The 15621-nt window shown below is 53.9% G+C and overlaps 1 protein-coding gene across 5 annotated transcripts in view; it reads right to left on the minus strand.

The window, feature by feature from the left end:
- Nucleotides 1-14886, minus strand: part of DGCR8 (DGCR8 microprocessor complex subunit) — a 33261-nt gene extending 18375 nt beyond the window's left edge. For 2 of the 5 annotated variants that reach the window (XM_065522482.1, XM_065522479.1), the window contains exons 1-8: nucleotides 14760-14886; nucleotides 8451-9443; nucleotides 7826-7985; nucleotides 5311-5453; nucleotides 4864-5146; nucleotides 3201-3398; nucleotides 2863-2964; nucleotides 1924-2022 (exon numbers count right to left, since the gene is read on the minus strand). In XM_065522482.1, coding sequence (XP_065378554.1) covers nucleotides 1924-2022; nucleotides 2863-2964; nucleotides 3201-3398; nucleotides 4864-5146; nucleotides 5311-5453; nucleotides 7826-7985; nucleotides 8451-9170 — 1705 coding nt within the window. In that variant the 5' untranslated portion in view covers nucleotides 9171-9443; nucleotides 14760-14886. Of the gene's footprint in view, nucleotides 1-1923; nucleotides 2023-2862; nucleotides 2965-3200; nucleotides 3399-4863; nucleotides 5147-5278; nucleotides 5454-7825; nucleotides 7986-8450; nucleotides 9448-9861; nucleotides 10182-14759 lie in introns of those variants that run through there. The other 3 variants (XM_065522481.1, XM_045363952.2, XM_074004382.1) reach the window with 3 other exon arrangements.
- Nucleotides 14887-15621: the final 735 nt, after the last annotated feature.

Consider the following 15621-nt stretch of genomic DNA (forward strand, 5'->3'; position numbering starts at 1 on the left):
CCTGGTGTACGCCCAACACCACCCTACAAGAGGCCAACTAACCCTGACGCTGAGGCAAATGGCTTTTCGTGAAAGAACGTCAACTACCACGAATGCACGGCATGAATGCAAATGGCAAGGGCATGGTACAAAAGGGCAGTGGGTCTTCACCAGGACACACGGCCTTCCCAGAGCTGTGCTGTGCCAGGTGTTCTGTGTGGCTAGGCACAAACATGGAGTGGGAGGACTCAGGAAATAGTGCTGGTAAGAGCCGGCACCACTGGGGAAGGATGCCGACAGCACGCTGGCCCGCTTCTCCTCCCTCCTGGCATGCCCACATGCTGCTCAGTTTAAAAACAAACAAGCACTACAGTGTGTGCCCAGTACAGCCCAGTTGGCTCTAGGCACACCCCTGAATATGTGCAGGGCCAGGACTAGGGAGGGGTATACTGGCCCAGCTGTCACTCAGTAGAGACACCTTCTACTTTTTTTTTTTTTTTTTTTTTTTTGAGACGGAGTCTCGCTCTGTCGCCCAGGCTGGAGTGCAGTGGCCGGATCTCAGCTCACTGCAAGCTCCGCCTCCCGGGATCACGCCATTCTCCTGCCTCAGCCTCCCAAGTAGCTGGGACTACAGGCGCCCGCCACCTCGCCCGGCTAGTTTTTTTGTATTTTTTAATAGAGACGGGGTTTCACCGGGTTCGCCAGGATGGTCTCGATCTCCTGACCTTGTGATCCGCCCGTCTCAGCCTCCCAAAGTGCTGGGATTACAGGCTTGAGCCACCGCGCCCGGCCGACACCTTCTACTTTTTTTCTTTCTTTTTTTTTTTTTTTGAGACGGAGTCTCGCTCTGTCGCCCAGGCTGGAGTGCAGTGGCCGGATCTCAGCTCACTGCAAGCTCCGCCTCCCGGGATCACGCCATTCTCCTGCCTCAGCCTCCCGAGTAGCTGGGACTACAGGCGCCCGCCACCTCGCCCGGCTAGTTTTTTTGTATTTTTTAATAGAGACGGGGTTTCACCGGGTTCGCCAGGATGGTCTCGATCTCCTGACCTTGTGATCCGCCCGTCTCAGCCTCCCAAAGTGCTGGGATTACAGGCTTGAGCCACCGCGCCCGGCCGACACCTTCTACTTTTTTTCTTTTTTTTTTTTTTTTTTGAGACGGAGTCTCGCTCTGTCGCCCAGGCTGGAGTGCAGCGGCGTGATCTCAGCTCACTGCAAGCTCCGCCTCCTGGGTTCACGCCATTCTCCTGCCTCAGCCTCCCGAGTAGCCGGGACTACAGGTGCCCGCCACGTCGCCCGGCTAGTTTTTTGTATTTTTTTTAGTGGAGACGGGGTTTCACCGTGTTAGCCAGGATGGTCTCAATCTCCTGACCTCATGATCTGCCAGTCTCGGCCTCCCAAAGTGCTGGGATTACAGGTTTGAGCCACCATGCCCGGCCTCCTTTTTTTTTTAGACAGAGTCTCGCACTGTCGCCCAGGCTGGAGTGCAGTGGTGCAATCTCGGCTTACCACAGCTCTGCCTCGCTGGTTCATGCCATGCTTCTGCCTCAGCTTCCTGAGTAGCTGGGACTACAGGTGCCCGCCACCACGCTCAGCTAATTTTTTGTATTTTTAGTAGAGATAGGATTTCACCATGTTAGCTAGGATGGTCTCGATCTCCTGACCTCGTGATCCACCCGCCTTGGCCTCTCAAAGTGCTGGGATTACAGGTGTGAGCCACCGCATCTGGCTGAGGCCTTCTACTTTTAAATCTCACACTTTACTCTATTTGAGTCTTTTCCAATGAGCATGTAATTTTAAAAATCAAAGTAGATGATTACATAAATAAAATAAACATGCCCCACCCACACCTGCCACTTGTCACCACTGCTCAGCCCCTCCCTAACCAAGCAGCAAGGCAGACACAGCAGGCAGCACGTATCTTTGACACCCAAGCAAGCATATTACCAGCTTTATTCTTCGCAAGTTTTTTGCTGCTTGCAGTTCCAGATCCGTAAGTCACACCATCAATGGTCACCGAGGCACCAAAAGGCTCACTTGGGTTCTCTTAAAATTAAAATTACTTGTTTTAAAACATACTAGTCAAGACATTAAAAGCGTGTAGACAGTCTGCCCACAGCGACAGACAAGGCACAGTCAGGGGCTGTCCCTGAAGAGAGTCAGCCTGTGTTTGACTGCAGAGACCTGGGGCTCCCTGGGACTGGAGATGGGCAGCGGACAGGCAGCAGCAAAGGGCATAGCTGGGAAAGTGGAGGGAAATGGGGCACATGGGAGATGGTGAGCCAGAGGGGCGGCAGAAGGCTGAGGGGCAGAGCCTCCTATGACAGGGACTGAGGTCTATGAAAGACGGACACAGGACTGTCGGAATGGGAAAGCACAAGATGTTGCTTGCCAAAGAAACACCACCCCAAAGGATGAGTGACCCCCAGGCTCCAGCTTCCAAGGGGAAGACAGAGTGGTCTTCACAAAGGTGTGTGATGAGGGCGCCCAAGGAAAACAGAGCTGGTGGGAAATGCATGCCCAAGGACCCTTCAGACACCCAGGGGCACCAGGAGACCAGGGAAAGGACCCAGTGCACAGTGGGGAGGACTTGCTTGCAATAAGGCTGTCCATGACAACACAGGATCAGAAACCAGCAAAGCAGATGGGGCAGGACAAAAGGAAGGTGGGGAGAGGGGACAGACTGGAAGGGGAAAGCAGAGCCACCCACTCGGATGGGGCGCAGCTCCAGGAAACCAGCCACCCATCTGCAGCACCTTGCTCTCTACCTTCCCTTCCCTCCCATCCCAGTAGAGGAGGGCTAGTGGTCAGCGCCTGCCTCCCCAGCCCTGACTGAAGTGACACCTTGTGATTCTTTAGGACTGACATGGGGGAGGTTAGACTTACCACATTCAAAGAAATTATAGACAGGGCGGACCTTGAGGACACGCTGCATGTACTCGTGCAGGATGCAGACCTCGGACTTCCCATTGGGGTTAATGACAAACTCTGTGACAAAAAGGATCATCTCAGCAAGTGTGAAGCAGTGCCACAAGCCAGCACACAGCTTCCTGTTACCATGTCAGTAACTAGGGGCTCACCACCATGAATGTGGCAGACCCCTGCATTCATGGGATAAACATAAGCTTTGAACGAAATGCAACTCATAAAACATGCCCTCAACACATCATATTAGAAATAAAAACAGAATCAGTCTGCTGATGTTAAAACGCAGAGGCTTATACCTTTCTTTGTGGGTGCATCTTGCACTGATAAAGTAATGAGCTTCTGATTGGCCGGCAAAATGGGCCTCTCAGACTCCGCCTGCTTCCGCTTCATTTCCCGATTGAATTGCCGCCGCTCAGCCCAAGTCCTGAATTTCTTCACAGTAACTTGCTCAAAATCAAAACGCTTCTCCAGGTAGCTTCGAAATTCCTCGAGATCTGTCCCAGATTTACCAGAGAACCAAATTACTTAACTTCGAACACAGGAGTCAGGTTATCACAGCCCAGTGCGTGGGGCAGGCCCAGGTCACGTTACACTATTTCCCTTCCCCGCCCCTTTCAAAGGGGAGGGAAGCAAAGAATGAAGCCCTCCCTACAGCAGCTCAGATTATTCTGGCAGGTCCCTTCCGGATGAATTTCTGAGACGTTCTTTTACTTCATTTGGAGCAAGAAGAATATAAAAATAAAAAGGAAAAAGAAAGCTTAAAAAAGTCAGATGGCCGGGCGCGGTGGCTCACGCCTGTAATCCCAGCACTTTGGGAGGCCGAGGCGGGCGGATCACAAGGTCAGGAGATCGAGACCACGGTGAAACCCCGTCTCTACTAAAAATACAAAAAATTAGCCGGGCGCGGTTGTGGGCGCCTGTAATCCCAGCTACTCGGGAGGCTGAGGCAGGAGAATGGCGTGAACCCGGGAGGCGGAGCTTGCAGTGAGCCGAGATCGCGCCACTGCACTCCAGCCTGGGCTGGGCGACAGAGTGAGACTCCGTCTCAAAAAAAAAAAAAAAAAAAAAAAGTCAGATGGCCTTCGGGACCTCCTCCCTGCATCAAAACAGGTGCCAGAATGCCAGCAGCACCCGGGCTCCATGCGCCCGCCACCTCTGACCACCTCTTTTCCTTCTGGCCATCCTGGCCACCTCTGTAGTCAGCAACACACCCAGGCAGCTCCCTGCACAGGGTCTCGCATTTGTCACATTTCCTCCCGGGCCACTTTCCCATCCTTGGCAAGAGCCCCCATCACAGGCTCTTCTAGGGCACCCCACACTCCACGGAGTTATGAGACAGGCTGGGTAGTGATGTACAGACAAACAGAAACCTAGAAAATGGAAAGTGCTCTTTGAAAGTAATCCAGCAGGTGGGTTCACAGAGACCTGCCGCACCTGAAGAGAGAACTAAGACTTAAATGGTGGGACTAGGCTAAAAGACATGGAAGAGAGAATGGGAAACACCAGTATACATCCAACAAGCAATTGCAGGATTGAAGAGGGAACTGTCCACAAAATGGTGACAGTTTCCCAACACTGAGTCATGGATTAAAGAGGCTCATTGAGCTCATCAAGATAAATCAAAACAATGCCACATGAGCACATCCTACTGAAAAAGCAAGACTTAGGGAAAGATCATACAAACAACCAAAGAGAAAAGGGCCCACTGCCAGTGCCAGCAGCCATCTCCCCAGCAGCCTCAGCCATGCAGGCCCTGCAGAGCCCAGGGACAGGAGCCTAGGGTGCTGCGCCCAGGCAGGTTCTTGCAAGGACAGAAAGACAAGCCTTTCAGCCACATCAACAGTGGAGGTGCGCAGCCCCTTGCTGACAAGTACAACTAGGAACAATGATGACCTTCATTAGAAAAACAAAGCTCATGGGTCCCAGGAGGCAAGAAGGGAAGAGTCCTTCAAAACTCACCAACAGATTCGTCTTTGCACACCTCGACTTTGGCCTTCACCTGCCCCAGGGCCCCAGGGGCTGCCTCAGCCCCTAGTGGGTCTTTCTCATCTGGGGGCCCCGGGTCAGCACCCATAGAGTCAGGCTCATCCAGGGGAAACTCCAGCTCTGCAGATCGGCTCAGAGGCTTGACAGGGGACACATCCCCACTAGGGGTGAGGTCACTGCTTTGCTCCCGTTCCTCGTTGTCCTTCATTTTCTTATAATGCAGACAAGGGATGCTACTCAGAGGAGGGTCGTGTTTCTGTGGATAGCGAAATTGCAATATGGATTACAAGGACAACCCGAGAGTCTGAAACTCTGATGCCTTTCACCGGCCTCTGCTTGGCTGCGGTGCCGTGTGTGGGGATGTGCACATTTTGGTCTGAGAACTTACAAGCCTAAAGTCACGACTGATGCCTCCCCTACCCGTATGCTTCCCGTTCCCAAGAAGTATGGCCTGGACCAGGTGACCACCCGAGACTCTCTGTGTAGGTACACTGGGACTCCAGAGTTATGGAATGTCATGATCCACCCGTCGGGCAGCGGTTCTGTAGGTGGGCGGCCACGACCTGCACAGGAAGACAAGAACATCCTATAATCACTGTAAAAACATTTGGAATTGTTGTCACAGCACCTCCTGCACAAGAAATTGTTGGGTACTATGCATGTGTTTATCTGGATCTTCACAAAGAATCGAAGTTCCTCTCTCCTTCCTCACTGCTATGCCTCTAGGCCTAGGACAGATAGCATGCGGCCTGAGGTGGGAATTTACACGTGTCAAACCAGTAAATGAAGGAGCACAGAACAGGTCCATGCAAGATACAAGTCCCAGCCTCAGCTCCTGCCTCCACATCTGGTAAGCACTGCAGACACTGGACTCCTCTCCTGTCTGCCTGGCTGTGGCCAGAGGCGCCTTGGGGCTGGGTGAGCTTTGCTAATAAACTGCATGGCTGTCAGCCACTGCTCCCAGGGACCAGGTGACAAGTCTTCATTGTAACTGAGCTGCACTCTCAGCAGCATACAAAACACTGCTTCAAATGATTCCGTTTCTAAGTCAGTTAAATGCACTACTCCCAACCCCTTCTTTGCTTTATAGGCAGTTGTGAGGAAGAGGTTTACGACTTATCAACTTGACACCTGCCACCAGGCCTGACTGCTGGGAAGAGCATAAGGCAAAGATGTAACTAAAACTTAACTTTCTCACAGGTATTGGGAACAAATTAAAAACTTAGAAAGACCAGCCTAGGCAACACAACAAGACCCCGACTCTACAAAAACCTTTTAAAAATTATCCAGACATGGCCACACACACCTACAGTCCCAGCTACTTGGGAGGCTGAGGGGGTAGGATCACTTGAGCCTGGGAGGCTAAGGCTGCAGTGAGCTATGATCATGCCACTGCACTCCAACCTGGGTAACAGCAAGACCCCACCTCAAAAAAAAAAAATTAGAAAACAGAAGAAAGCAAATTAAATCTTTAAAAATATACATAAGGAGAAAAAGGGCCAGTGACTCTCAGGGCCAGGTTCCCACCAAGTGGCCCTGACCCTGGACCTGACACCTACACCCAGGTCACCATCAGGTGATGATCCAGGAAGGGAGTGTTAAAGGTCGGAGTGCACGCACACTGCGGGGGTGCTCTCCCCACGGAGTCAGGCCCAGATGGAGCTGCCTCCTGCCAGCTTTGGGCTAAGTCAGGAAAAGAAGCAAAGTGAATAAGGAGCCAGGCAAGAGACGGGCCACAGGTCCGCTGGGGCTGCTCCTCTGTGACTGTGAGTGGACACAAAGCTGGCCCAGCCACCTGAGGGAGGGATCACATGCAGCTGTCCATCTGTGAGCGTCCAGGCATCCAGGCCAGAATGGCTGCTGACCTGTGAGCTGTGCAGGACAAACATGGGTTTACCTTCTGAATGAGCCTGCTGAAACTGCAGCACCAAACCAGCCTCCTAGAGGCCCGGAGGTCAAGCCTCCTGTCCCCAGCCCCAGAAGCTGAAGCCCCAGGTTTACCCTGCCTGCAACCTTTTGGCCCAAAAGCCCTCCTGCTTAACTGCTACCAACACGACATAGGCAGCAACATGTGGCACCTGGCATGGCTGACTTGTCCCCTCAATGGCCCAAGGAGGATGGCCATGTGCCACCCGCCCCTTGCTTTGCTCCCAGTTGCACCCTGCCACCTTCTGCACCCCAGCCCTCAGCCTGGGGTCTCACCTGTGAGCATGAGTCCCCGTGCATCTCTTTAGTCCCTCTACCGAGTCCCACATCTCCACCAAGACCCTCACAGGTGCCTCCAAGCCACCGACTCCAACTCCCCCAACACCTGCACCACATCGATGACAGAGCCTCACAGTGCAACTCTGGGTGCCTCCCAAGTGCTCTCCCCACTGCCCTCAACTCAAAGTTGAGGAAGTGCCACATCTACCAGGGCACTTCCACCCTGCCCACCTGAAGTACATGCACCATGTGTGGCCCAGAAGCCATGTTGTTAAACAAAAATCAGGTAACACCACTTGCTTCTGGTGGCTTCCTGTGACACTTGGTACAGAACCAGAACCTGGACCACAACTATCACCTGCCATCTCACTGTGCACCCACCTCTGCCCTTGGCCTCCACACCCTCCAGCTGACGGTCATGCTGGCTCCTGGCATGCACCAACATCTCCTCCTGACCCCCTCAGAAGTCCCCTCCTATTCCTCTGCACAGTGCCTGCTGCTCTGTGGTTTCCATAGCACACACCAGGATCTGAATCTGGGTCATGCACCAAGACGTCCTTGCATCCTTACATCCTGTGTTTCCCTCCTCAGACATGACTGTCCTGTCCTCAAACATGCCTCCACCCAGCCCATTACCTGGCACCAGAGCTCTCTCAAAGCATTTCTGCTAAGGAAGCAACCACCCTTCCACTGCCCTGGAACACCCACCACTTCTGACCCACCCACGTACTTTTGAGCACTGTTTTAATCTTGGTCATCATCGGCTGCACACTCGTCTCTCCATCGGACGGATGGTCGCTGTCTCCGCCATATTTTTCCTCTGTTCGCCTCTTTTTGGGGGCACAAAGGCCTTCTTCCAGCAGAGCATCCACATCGTTGTCAAAGTCATCCTGCAAAACACGCTGTTCAGACACCAGAGCCCCTGGCGCTCATGCTCCTGCACCAGGAGAGCTCAACAGCATTCCTGAGAACAGACACAGAAAGGAGGTGCTCTCACGGGGCCTAGATGTGCCCTTAGGGTGCATGATCATCTGAAAAACAAACGGGATGAAGCTACCAGCTGACACCAACACACCTGGTCCAGGGGCACACACTGCCAAGGAGTGTCTCAGCAGCACCTGTTGCCTCAGGTGCTGGATCAGGGGTGCAAGGCCTATCCATGGGCCAAACTTTTCATTAGGAAACTTTAAAAATGTGGACTCCTTACATCTTTCTCTTCTCCACATTAACATTATTCCACCTCAGAGACGATTTTGGTTTTTTTTCAATTTCCCTGCTTTCAAAAGATGCTGCAATTTCCAAATCTCTCTTTGGGTTTTGCTAAGAGCCCTCTAAAGGAGGGGCTGCCAACATACCTCGTAGGGGAAATTCAAGGCCTCTTCATCCACTCTGTCTCTCTGAACGATTGCTTTAGCCGTGAACCCGCCTGCTCCTTCTTCATCTAGCTCCAAATTGTCAGTAAAATCTTCTAACTCATCGAGCACTGCATACTCCACTCTCTTTTCCTGATCCAGCTCATTCTCCTCATCCTTCTTATCAGCACTCTCACCCCCTATGCCTACCCCGTCACCAACACTCCCGCCAAAGGGACAAGCATGCACGTCCCCAATGACAGGGCTAAGGAGCAGACCGCACTCCGCCCGCACGTCGCGCTCTGCTCCTGTGTACAGCACCTTCCTGTCCTTACTCCTGCAGCTCTCGGTAAAGCTCACGCTAATCTTTACATCCTTAAGCAACTTAAGGTCAGGGGAGAACTTCCGGACCGCAGGTGCGTGCCGGGCGGTGCGCGGGCTGTGGCCACTACAGTTCGGGTCTATGAGGAGGCGGCCCTTAGAGAAGGATCCTTTGGAGAGAAGAGAAGCTCCGTAGAAGTTGAAGGGGTCCTCGGCAGGGAGTTCGGACTGTCCATCACCACCAGAGCCAACGTCCATTACCTCTGCACCACTGGACGTTTGCAGGGGAGGTGGTGGAGACTGCTCACGGGGCAGCGCTTGGAAGGGGCGAGCTCGGCTCTCCATCACCGCTTCTCCTGCGGGCCCACACGGGAGCGGAGAGGGGCTCTCATCTGTCTCCATATTAAAAGCGCTTAAGACTAGTTTACAAGACCAGAGTTTTACAAGCCCTCACATAAATCTACACAGCTAACATGCAAAAGTCCGCTGAGACCCAGGCGCGTCCTGCCGCGCTGTGCGCTGGCGGCTTAGTCAAGCTGGCCACATTGCTCTTTTCATTAATGTAGACAGCTTTTAGAACCACTGCCTCAATTATTGGAAATCACAATGCACTCAGCTTAAGTGATTGGCGACTAAGCGAGTCTGTCTTCATGCCGGAGTGGCACCTTTCTTCTTCTACCTGCAAAGAAATTTAAAAATATCATCACAAAATGACAGAAACCTTCCACTTCCCTGGTACCAAGTTAAAAGTCAAGCACTATTAACAGCACAGTAAAGGGCTTCAAATAATATTCCCTAAGAGGACCTTTTAGGCATCAGAACAAATTAACCTTACTTTTTTTCTTCAGAACCTGAATTATAACTTAAGTCCAAAGTTAAATATTTTGTTAACTGCCCACTTTAATTCCTACTTCAGAAACACAAAAACTATATAATCATAAGGCTCAAAAAATATTTTAAAAATTTACACTAAACCCCACCACAGCATTCTTCTAACTCAGATAAGCAAGCATGCGGTGGGAGGCACCCTTTCTGGAACACACAGAAGGCACGTGGCCTCCCTCAGGCCACTAGAGCACAGCAATCCACTCACCTGAAAGGGCTGGGTCAGTCAGAGGGTGAGCGCGAGACCCTCAGCTCAACTCTGCGGCACTAGGGGCCTCAGAGGCATGGCCAGGCGCTCTGCTACTCAGGGACCCCAGGGCTCTCCTGGGCCCACAGGGTAGCACGTGGACGGGGACAGTGATGCAGCGTGCTGAGGTCACCAGAGGTGGCAGCATAGTTCTGTTCCCGATGGAGAGGGGTGGGTGGCTGTGGGGAAGGGACCTGCCAGGATTTGGGGTGGGGAGCCACAAGAGACAGCTGGAGCCGAGGCACAGAGAGGCCTGGGTGCCATCTGCAGCCTGTTCCGCCCTAGGGACAATAAGGAGCCACTGAAGGTGAAGCGACTCTCATGCCACAAGTAGGTTTCTGCTTGAGAGGGGAGACCCACAGCTGTGCCAGGCAGAAGCAACTGCACCCGAGGCACAGGGACAGTCCTCCAGGCCAGAGGACAAAGGTGTAAAAGAGGCCCAGGCAATGGGCCAAGAACAATGTCACAGAACTGACCGCACTTGTTGACCCAGTGGAGGTGGAGAGCAGAGAAAAGAGGGAACTAAAGACAAGGAAGGACACCCAAATTCCAGCATGCAGACAGGAGCCTGGCGAGGAGAACGGAGAGGACCTCCAGGCAGGCTCTGAAGGTGCCAAGGCCACAACTCTGGAGCCATGACTGGCCCAGATACGGAAGGCCAAGATGCACTGAGGAGGTAGTCGCCAAACCCACAGGAGGAAGGCCGCCCCGAGGGTTAAGGACGAAACTGTAGGAAGCCTTACTACAGAGGAAGCATAAAGAAAGGGACAACATGAAGCAGGGAAGATGGGTCTGAGGGGGCAGCCAGAAAACCTTGCATCGGAGCAGGAGGAGCACATGCAGACACACGCACATGCACACTCCCAGAACGTGCACAGGAACACGCATGCATGCACATGCGTGCACACCAGTAAAGATGCACACATGCAAACCGTACTGCATGACATAACATCCTCCCAAGATTCCCAGAAAGAACAGGAGATGCAGACATCACACATTTAACAAGGGATAGGGCATGGTGGCTGTACTTCGAAGGGGACACGACATGAAAACCAGAGACTAGTTTAGGTTTACTCAATACATTGAACAACTATCTACTGGCAATCTACTCTGAGGAACGCACTACATGGACAAGAGACAAGGTTACAGGGCCTGGACACACTGGCAGGGCAATGACCACTGTGCTGTCACCCCATTTCCTGGATTCTAGGATGTCCTAACATTTCTGAATCCAATGGGAATTTCACACAGCACATCTCGAAAGATGTGTCCATCAAAGATGCTAAGGATCCAAGAAACACAGCACATAACTGACTATAATCCAGGAAACACAGCACATAACTGACTATAAAGTGCCGAAGACGTTCAGGAGGCTGTGGGCGGCAACCAGGTAGGCATGAGGAACACTAAGTGGGGTGAGGTCAGTCTCCTGACAACCAAGAAAGACCATTTCAGAGAACAGACCGAGGGGTCAATGCGCCCAGTGCCACAGATTACCAGACACCTCAGAACCTGGCAGTCCCATGGAGACCCTGGTGAGTCAATCCGTGATTCTGGGACACAAAAAGCTACATGAAGAAGCTACAAGGAGCAGGGGATTAGAGACCAACAGTGTGGCGGAATGGGGAAGCCTGCTACCACAGAAGGCAAAGCAGCAGCTAGAGTAGACATTCCAAGCAAAGGTGCTAATAGGGGCTGAGCAGCGGCCCTGAAGAAATGCACAGCAGGGAAGCCTGGCGCGGTGCAAGTGAGTGAGCTCCTTGAGAAAGCAGGAAACCTGCCCGGTCCCAGAGCTCAGTGGTGGGCAGTCCTGGTCAAGTTCCTTCCTCCCCTCTACAAGCTTTCTCCATTCTTCACACACACACACCATCCTAGATGCTGCAGACACAAAGTGGACAAAACCCTGCTCTACAGAGCTCACATTTTAGTGGGGGTGATGGACCGCTAACAACTAAGAAGAGTATGTACACTGTCACATGCCAAGAAGTATTCAAGCAAAAACAAAACAAGGAAAGCGCCTGAAGAAGGGGAGGCAGTTTTAGGAAGGAGGATCCAAGAAGGCCTCATGACCTGCGTCCACGTGAAGGCAGAGGAGTAAGCCAGGTGGGTAACAGGGCTGGGAGGAGGGGAAGTTCCAGGTGACACTAAGAGGAAAACCAGAGGGCCGGGGTCAGAAATGTGGTGTGGCCAGCTGGGGCAGTGTGCTGAGGGAATGTGAGTGGGCCAGGTCCATGAGGGCAGATGGATCAGGGCTGGTCCTCCGAGGCTGCTGCCAGGACTTTGGCTTTTAGTGAGAGAGATGGGCCACCGGAAAGGAAAGCCCACGCAGTGGCATCAGCTGATTCCAGGATAGCGGTGGCAACCAACCCTCAGCCAGGCCCTGTTCTAAGCACTTTTAAGCATTTTAACTCACCCAGTTCTCACATAGCACTATGAAAGAAAGGTTCACTCATGTGCTCAAGGTCGCACAGCTAGGAAGTGATGGAACTGCTTTACAAGCAGGCAAGCTGGCTTGCATCTACACCACCTCTGTTTTATACCATCTTATGGTTTAAAAGAATCACTCTGGGCCGGGTGCGATGGCTCACGCCTGTAATCCCAGCACTTTGGGAGGCCGAGGCAGGTGGATCACAAGGTCAGGAGATCAAGACCATCCTGGCTAACATGTTGAACCCCATCTCTACTAAAAAAACAAAAAATTAGCCGGGCATGGTGGTGGGTGCCTATAGTCCCAGCTACTCAGGAGGCTGAGGCAGGAGAATGGCATGAACCCAGGAGGTGGAGATTGCAGTGAGCGGAGATTGTGCCACTGCACTCCAGCCTGGGCAACAAAGTGAGATTCCATCTCAAAAAAAAAAAAAAAAGGTCACTCTGTGTCCAGGCATAGTGGCTCACGCCTGTAATCCCAGGGCTTTGGGAGGCTGAGGCAGGCAGATCATTTGAGGTCAGGAGTTTGAGACCAGCCCGGCCAACATGGTGAAACCCCGTCTCTACTAAAAATACAAAAATCAGCTGGGCGTGGTGGTTGTGGAAGCCTGCAGTCCCAGCTACTTGGGAGGCTGAGGCAGGAGAATCACTTGAACCCGGGAGGCAGAAGTTGCGTGAGCTGAGATCGCACCACTGCACTCCAGTCTGGGCGACAGGGCAAGATTCTGTCTTAAAAAAAAAAAAAAAAAAAAAAAAGAAGAGGAAGAAGAATCACTCTGTGTCCAGAAAAACTATAGGTGGTGGATGGGGAGTGAGGACCAAAGGTGACAGTAAAGAGAATTAGAGGTTCACTAGGTAGGCTGGGCCAGGATGTTAACCTGGAGGTGGTGGAAAACGGTCTGTGCTTAGAAATAAAAGGTGAGTTGACAGGGCCTCCTGTCAACTGCATGAAGTTATAAGAAAAAGAGGAATCAAAGGGACTTTAGACAGGCCAAGGAATGTTTTGGCATGGGTGAAGATTTGAGTTTGGTTTGGATATGGCTATTTGGCACCAGAGTAACACATGGAGATATAGAAGAGGTGGCCAGAAACACCAGGCTGGAGCCTAGAAGGGAGGCCAGGGCTGGAGCTGTTAAGATGTCAAGGAAAGTTGGCATTAAAGCCAGGAGGCTGGATGACATCACAAAGGAGGGGGCTACAACAACAGAGTCTAAGACTGGGCAAGCCAGCCAGAAAGCACATTTCCTACCCCAAGGTCGTGGTGAGACTACAAAACAACCCCTGGGAAGTGCTCCACACAGTGCCTGGCCGCAAAGGGCTCAAAGGGGAGCTCTCCGCCCATAGGCCTCCCCACTGCTCCAGCTGACCAAACACCGGATGCAAACCCTGCCTTGCCAACAGGACCATCAGACAGGAATGGGCTCAAGGCAAGCTCCCCTGGACCCCTGGCACGGGGAGAAAACCCATACACTTGGACAGCACCCTTCTTCCTAGTCCACTTGCTGTGCTAGCTAACCGAGGCACTGGCCGCGACCGGCCAGCACCAGTGCCAGCGCCATGGATGCTGCTTTTTGGTCAAGTCTCTCCCGCTGCAGCCTCCCGCCCAACCCAGCGGCAGTATGACCTCATCCGTTCCTTTTGTCATCCTCCAACAGGCCTCACATCCCGCACTTAGAGGCAACACTGGGTACCCCGCGCTGGCCATTCACTCCCTTTTGTGAGTGAAGGCCTGCAGCAGGGTTTGGGCCACACCCACAGCCAGGAGTCTAGTCTGGCCAGGAAATAGTGGATCCTCGCCTGGTGGTTGGCCTCGAACAGTCGACAGCCATAGACGGGACTGCCGTACAGGAACAAGGTACATGCAAGCATGCAAAAAGGCAAATCAGACTCCTGCCACAAGAAAGCCAAGTCCATCGGTTGACACCAGACAGGCATCACTGTCAACAGGTTGCCACCTTCCATTTATTTCCGCCATGCTCATTGTTACAATAAAACCGTATCCCAATTATCTACGTGACACTCAACCAGTGAGCATTTGGTGGACAAAAAGACTTAGGCGACTTCTTGGATTTCCCAAACTGTGTTAACGCCAGCAGGGTCCCAGGCGAGCACTGTCCCTGCCCACACCTTTCCCGCCTGAAGGCGATGCTAGGGCTTCGGGCCCGCAGGGAGAGGAGCCTCTTTACCCCGGCGGACAGCGACCAGAGTCGGCAACGCCTGGGCCCGGGGCCAGCCCCCCAGTCCCGGAGGGGTCCCCACCCCGCGCTCTCCACCGCCCGCGGCCATGTTGCCTCACAAAGGCCGGGCTCCGCGCCCCGGCCCCGCCCCACCCGCGGCCTCGGTCCCGGAGGGAGGCGGGAGGGAAGGGCGCGCCCTCGCGCAGGCCGCAGCGCCCGCCCGCCCGCCCGCGGGGCGCCCCTCGCGCCCCGCACCTACCTGAGGCGCCCGCGGGCTACCCGAGCCGCCCGCAGCCAGACCACAGCCGGGAGAGCCTCACCGACCGACCGCCGCAGCCATCTGGAAAGCCTGTCCAGACCCTCCGGTCGCCGGGACCAGCCTGCCGCGCCGGGCGAGCGGAGGGCGGACCTTCGCGGCGCGCGGCCAATCCCCGCACGCGGCCGCCCCGCATTGGGGGAGCCGCGGAGCGGGCTGCGGAGGCCGCCAATCGGTGGCGCGTAGCGCGCGCGGCCGCGGCGCGCGGCCCAATAGCGCGGCCGCGCGGGCGGGACCAGACCTCCAGGCCGCTGTCGCGCTAACAGTCGCTGCCCGGGCGGGGCTCGCCGGCCGGAGGGCGGCGGCCGCGAGGAGCGACGGGAACGGGAAATGCCGGGAATGCCGGGAGCGGGGGAGCGCGGGAAGCGCGGGGAGCGCCGGGAATGCCGGGAACAGGGAGCGCGGGGTAAGCCGGGAGCGGACGCGCAGACGGGCCACCTTCAGTGGAGACTGCAGAAGAGACCGTGCACACACAGGCGTTACACAACCCGGTTGAAAGCATCACTGTATCAGACGTCATCATTTACAAAGAACGCGTGTGCTCAACTGTCTGGAGCTTTTCCATTTGCTAATACTATAACAGGAGATCCCAAACAGGGAGGGTTAGGCCGGACGCGGTGGCTTGCGCCTGTAATCCCTAGAGCTTTGGGAGGTCGAGGCAGAAGGATTACTTGAGCCCAGGAGTTCGAGACCAGCCAGGCCAACATAGTGAGACCCCAGTATCTACATTTTTTTTTTTTTGAGATGGAGTCTCGCTTTGTCACCCAGGCTGGGGTGCAACTTCTACCTCCCGGGTTCAAG

Source organism: Macaca fascicularis, chromosome 10, assembly GCF_037993035.2.
Source record: "Macaca fascicularis isolate 582-1 chromosome 10, T2T-MFA8v1.1".
In the NCBI taxonomy this organism is placed as follows: domain Eukaryota; kingdom Metazoa; phylum Chordata; class Mammalia; order Primates; family Cercopithecidae; genus Macaca; species Macaca fascicularis.